Source organism: Nannospalax galili, unplaced genomic scaffold (assembly GCF_000622305.1).
Source record: "Nannospalax galili isolate Female #2095 unplaced genomic scaffold, S.galili_v1.0 scaffold415, whole genome shotgun sequence".
Classification (NCBI taxonomy): domain Eukaryota; kingdom Metazoa; phylum Chordata; class Mammalia; order Rodentia; family Spalacidae; genus Nannospalax; species Nannospalax galili.
In genome coordinates this window covers 2,211,092-2,217,390 of record NW_008337494.1, presented here as the reverse complement: position 1 = coordinate 2,217,390, position 6,299 = coordinate 2,211,092, and the positions used below count along the sequence as shown (strand labels likewise).

Below are 6,299 nucleotides of genomic sequence, written 5' to 3'. Positions count from 1 at the left end.
GGGAGTTCAGTCCATTGATATTTAAGGTTATTATTGAAAGATGTGTATTAGGTGCCGTCATTTTGATCGCTGTTTGTGTTCTCTGTGTGATTTTGGTTTCCTGGATTACATCTTTGTTTATCTTTTTTCGTTGCCCCTAGTGTACAGTTGTTTCTCTCTTGTTCTCTGTGTCTTCAAGTATTCTTTGAAGGGCTGGTTTTGTGGACATGTATTCTTTCAGGCTATTCATGTCATGGAAGATTTCTTTTCCCTTCAACTATAATAGACATTTTTGCTGGGTATAGTATTCTGGCCTGGCATCTATTGCCATGGAGAACTGGAAATACATTGGTCCAGGCTCTTCTGGCTTTCATAGTTTGCATTGATAAGTCAGCTGTAATTCTGATGGGCTTTCCTTTGTATGTGACTTGTTCTTCTTTTGCTGCTTTCAGTGTTCTCTCTTTGTTCTGTACAGTTAGTGTTTTTACTATGACATGTTGTGGGAGTTTCTTTTCTGATCCTGTCTATTTGGTGTTCTCTGTTCTTCTGTATTTGTATGGGGATGTCTTTCCTTAATTTGGGGAAATTCTCTTCTACAATCCTATTTAAGATCTGGTCAACACCATTAACTTGAAATTCTTCTCCTTCCTCTATTCCTATAATTTGTAGATTTGGTCTTTTCATGGTGTCCCACATTTCTTTCATATTCCATTCCTGTGTTTTCTAAAATTTTCCATACTCTTTGCTTGAGTGGTCCAATTCTTCAACTTTATCCTCCAGTGTTGATATTCTATTTCATTCATTCTAGCAGTGAGGCTTTCCCCTGTTGTTTGAAGTTGTCTTATTGAGTTTTGCACTTCCTTCTTCGTTTCTTCAGTGTTTCTCTCTTTTGTGAATTCATTCAGAAGTTTATCCCTATTTTCTTTGAGTTCTTTGATTTGTTTGTCTGTGTGTTCTTTAAATTGGTTGGTTGAATTCCTTGATCATGTTTATGATTGTTCTTTTAAATTCAGTGTCCTGACTGATCTCTAGGGGGTTCTCCTTGTAGAACTCTTCTACAGGACTGGTGGAATTTGGTGAGGACATAGTGTTTTGGCTTTCCATTTTATTATTCTTTGGTTTTGATTTTGGCATGTGAATTTCTTTTCTTGTCTGTGATTCTGATACGAGAATTAAATTGAAGTATGCTTCTGTTTGTATTATTGGGGTGCCTAGGTCTTTCTTTGTTGGTTATGTAAAGCTGGTTGGTACAGGGTTCAGATTCTCTTAGGTTTAATATGGAGGGAACTGATAGCTTTAGATCAGCTATTCAGGAGTACCCGCAGAAGCCCAATTCAGGTTCCAGTCAGGTACACTTTGGCTTTCTTTACCACATGAAGGAGTCCAGAGGTAGGCCAGAACTTGGCACTCTCTGGCAGTCCGCTGAGATCAGAGCTGCTGCACTGATGGAGGTCGAAGCCCACCCTCTCAGGCTGTCTGGTAGGATCTCAGCCTTAGACCACCAAAGCCAGACCTTCCCTGGGGCCTTGGGAGGGGCCTCACGAAATCCCAGGTAGGGGACTAGGTATGATGCAATTAGGGGAAGCTCACCACCATGTGGAGGCAGGATTGGGGGCTCTTAGGCAGTCCCCTGCGTTCTTAGTCCCTCTGCCAGAAGGAGGGCAGAACTTAGCACTCTCTCATGGTCTGCTGAGATCAGAGCCGCTATACCAATGGAAGTAGAAACCCACCCTCTCAGGCTGTCTGCTAGGATCTCTGAATTTTTGCAATTTTTATTCAATGAAATTTGATGGTATTTAAATCCCCACTTGGGGGCTCTTAGGCAGTCCCCTGCGTTCTTAGTCCCTCTGCCAGAAGGAGGGCAGAACTTAGCACTCTCTCATGGTCTGCTGAGATCAGAGCCGCTATACCAATGGAAGTAGAAACCCACCCTCTCAGGCTGTCTGCTAGGATCTCTGAATTTTTGCAATTTTTATTCAATGAAATTTGATGGTATTTAAATCCCCACACCTGTACCTTCCCTTACCGTCTCCTGCCCAATTTAATGTACTCTATTTTATATATATATAGCCTGTAGAGTCTAATTTGTATCTCTAATTGGGAATATATATGGCCAAAAATATAGAGAGTCTAATTTGTGTTCCCAAATGTCTTTCAGTGTAAGTTTATCCACTGGAGCCTGGATAACCTACCAAAGGTTACATCCTTGAAAGAGACTGACTCTCCTAGCAGCCACTGGTTGCCAATAATTCCTTAGATTTTTAGATTGATTTGGGGTTTCTTATCCACTTTCCCATGTCTGTGCTAGGCTTTTGTCTCATTTGAGCTTGCATGAGACTTGTGCATGCTGAGCTAACCCCAGCCTTTGAAATAATGATGTCTGATTTGATTTCTTTTCTTATCTGTTAAGGTTTAAAGAATCTTTTCTCTTTTAAGATTTAAGCAGGACATGATGGCACACATCTATAATCCCTGTACTCAGGGTGGATCACAAGTTCTTATGTAACCTGAGCCACATAGCAAGACCCTGACTGTAAAACCAAAAGAAAAAAACAAAGCAAAACAAACTTTAATTCATGCAGTGATCATAGGCTAATATTCTTAAGCAACCTTTGTTTTGTTTTAATCTACATAATCAGTTGCGTCTTTTTTCAATCCAGTTTAGTTGTACAATTAGCACGAGATCTGCAGACTGATTTCTATCCCCACTTTGAAGATTTCTTCCTGACCATCACCTCCATCCTGGAGACTCAAGACACAGAGCTGTTGGAATGGGCTTTCACCTCGCTGTCATACCTTTACAAGTACCTGTGGAGACTGATGGTGAAGGACATGTCCAAGATATACAGGTGACCCTTCTTCTCTCTGTTTTCATTTGCCTTCGTCCTCTTCCTGGCCTCAGCCTGACTCCAAAAAACCTTTCCAATGCCATGCCTAATTATTTCTTATGCAGAATTTGATTTGTTAGTCAAAGTGATCCAACAGTCCAATCTGTCAGCCTGCCAAGTATCTCTTAAGTTTATATTGACCTACTTCTTCACCAACTATTGAAATTACAGACATCCATCCAGACTTGACTCAGGTTTCCTCATGTCCCCTCTGTATTAGGCATATGTGACAGCTTTGAACTCTGCACCTCTCTGGCTGTGTTTTGCTTTTTTCCTTTATATCACATAGGCTTTATTATAGTTGTTTGTAGTGTAATGCTGTCCTTTACAAGCCTAAAATGTTCAAGAACCTGTTTTAAACTGGTGTTTCCCTAGTCGTTAACATGTATATTTGCTGAGCTACTACTTTCGAGTACACGGGACATGGAAGGAGAATGAATTCCTAAGTAACTTTATCTGTTTAAATCTGAGATTAAATGGAATGTTTCATTTCTCCATTTTCTGGTTGTTTTTACTGTGATGACCATAGGAATATTTAGATTAGAGATCAGCCCTTTACATCCCAATAAAAAGAGTGAGTAGAAGATAGGACAGTGATTTGGAATTTTTTTTTTTTAATCCTGCCCCCACTTCTCTTTTAGGAACTTTGAGCAAAGAATGAGAATTTTTTTCACTCTGTGCTAGTTCCCTGTGAAGCTTTTGATAAAATGCATTATAACCTACCTTACTTCACTGAGAAGCAGTGGTGTCTTTGGGGAATACAGTTTATTTAATTTTATGGCCTCGCCCACCATAAATGCTGCCGCCTTCCTGTCTCTTAGGTCAGGTTCTTCGATTCTGGCTGTATTTGCCTCCAGCGTGTGACACCTTCAACAACCTGGGCATTTTCGCTTGAGCTTATTGTTGCCAAACTGAACACATTTCTATTCCAACCAGTTCTTACCTTTCATGTGTTCGTGTGTGCACTAAATATGTATTGAGAGCCTGCCCTGTGCCTTCCCTGCTTCGCTGTCCATTTTCTACCCGTGACACCAGCATTCCTCCTGCCTTGGCTCCTTAGAGACATCGTTACCTTCAAGGCCTCCAAATTCTCTTGATTCTGTCACTCATACTCTCTCTGTGTTGAATGTTGTCTGCTTTTAAGTCACTTGAGACACAGTCACAAATAAAACTGGTAAAAGTCCCTTTTGGTACTGAGTTTACCTTGTAGGAGGGGGAGAAGCAACCTGGCACGTACCTGGTACACGCAAGGGTGAGAGTAATTAGATGACAGCAGCGGGGCAGGAGGAAGGCGGCGGATCATAAAGGGTCTCGAGAGCCACTTGAAGTCTTCAGCCTCGTTGCAGAGTCTACTGAAGTATCTTCTTGGTCCATTCTGGGCCAGTTCCCTCTACAGCCAGCCTCTTTCATGTCTTGCTAGCCCAAGCTTCCAGGACTTGACTAGCTTTATAATTAGATTTCTTCCTTTATTTTATGTTGTATATTGCCACCAAATTAATCTTCCCCAAAATGTCATTCAACCAGTATTTTTTGTATCTGCCATTACTAAGGATGTGTTATTTGTTAGGGATATGGCAAAAAACAAGAAAGCCATATTCTGTGCTCTTCTATCATTAGGGAGACTAACAATATGATTGCATAAATAATTAGTTATAGCTGTGTGACATATGGCAGGGAGTAGGTTGTTTTTTCCCTCAGTTTCATCATCCAGATATTGGAGACAATAATTGTACCCATCTCATAGAGTTGTGCTGCTGATTAAATGAAGTAACACAGGGGAAGCACTTGCAGAAATGGGAGCTTGAGCCTATATCCCTGTGCTTGGGTTTTGGAGCTACATGTTTACCCAGGCAGCTCTATCTGTAGCTTCCCTTCCTCTCCAACCATGTCACCCTTCCTCTTTGACATGGACCAGCCTTCTTGTTATTGCTTTATCATAATTATGTCTGCCTGCCCCATCCTTGCTCTCTGTCCCACTACTGTGCTCTCCAGTTCACACCTGAATTCATCTTGTCATTCGAAACTCACTGAGTTTTACCTGTTCACGACATCCTTCTTTTAACAGCAGCACCGCCTGTCCTACACCGACTGCCTCTGCCCTGCAGCCTTCTGTTTGACACCGGGCGTCTCTGTAATCAAATGAGGCGTCATTCTTGCTGTATTCCTTGCGAACCCAACACATGTCAAGCAAATTGTTCACACTGTAGCACATCTTTATTAAAATTATGTTATTAATCGAACTCTCTTGTTTTTTTCATTTGACAGTATGTACAGTACCCTCTTGGCTCATAAAAAACTACATATAAGAAATTTTGCTGCTGAAAGCTTTACTTTTTTGATGAGAAAGGTTGGTTTGGTATTTTATGTGTATGAGTGTATTGCCTGCATGCCCGTGAGTGCACCCCTGTCATGCAAAGCCCGTGGAGATCAGACGAGGGCATTGGATTTCCTGGAACTGGAGTTGTGGATGGTTGTTAGCTGTCATGTGGGTGCTGGGATTTGAACCCAAGTCCTCTGCAAGAACAGTCAGTGATCTTAACTGCTGAGCCATCTCTTCAACCCCACAGATAATATATTTTTAAAACATGATTGTGTACTAATGTTTTAACCTATAAATAGAAACTTGTTACTATGTTCAGTTTATATAACCATAAGGTTTAGTCTTCGCTCACTGATTTGGAGCATTTTTACTGTTATTTTAATAGTTTTCAGTGTGTATATATAAAGAGTACCCTTTAATTCAAGTCAGCAAATACATGTGCAGTGAGGTGGACAGAAATATTTGTAATAGTTTCCTGCAAGAAAAATGGTAGCCTAGTGTCATTTACATTTGTCTAAATTTCCTTAGCGAATTTGATGTTTTGGTAATAAAACAAAACATTGGTATTAAGTTTCTTTTATGCTCATCAAATATAAATACATGATTTGCTTTAAAAGATGGAATGTTACCTGATGTTGTTTTTCTTAGTACATGTTTTCCCATCATACCAGTGAATTCATCATTCTGATGTGACATTACAAGGGGAAGTACATGGTGCCAGCAGTATGAAATCATTACAAATGTCTATTCCTTTCCAAAAATTTCCAGTTTATTTTATATGTATTTATATATTTTTTCATGGTATATTCAAATAGGAATGTATAAAATAGGAAGGTTATGTTGTAAGTGCAATTTTCCATTTTCCCTTTCAGGTCTCCGATAAAAATACACTTTTCAATTTAATGTTTCTTGATCTTAATGAACATCCAGAAAAAGTAGAAGGAGTTGGACAGTTGCTCTTTGAAATGTGCAAAGGAGTTAGAAATATGTTTCATTCCTGTACAGGCCAGGTAAAAGTGGGAGAAATGCTTGGGGTCTGTGTAAAAGGATTAAACAGAAAAGGATTAAATTAAATGATGTGGGAGGGTATCCCAGAATGCACAAACTGGGCG

At 40.0% G+C, this 6,299-nt stretch overlaps 1 protein-coding gene across 1 annotated transcript in view; it reads left to right on the top strand.

The window, feature by feature from the left end:
- Positions 1-6,299, top strand: part of Utp20 (UTP20 small subunit processome component) — a 113,016-nt gene that overhangs the window by 12,069 nt on the left and 94,648 nt on the right. Inside the window, exons 5-7 of the mRNA XM_008832626.3 lie at positions 2,640-2,828; positions 5,133-5,214; positions 6,060-6,197. Coding sequence (XP_008830848.1) covers positions 2,640-2,828; positions 5,133-5,214; positions 6,060-6,197 — 409 coding nt within the window. The remainder of the gene's footprint in view (positions 1-2,639; positions 2,829-5,132; positions 5,215-6,059; positions 6,198-6,299) is intronic.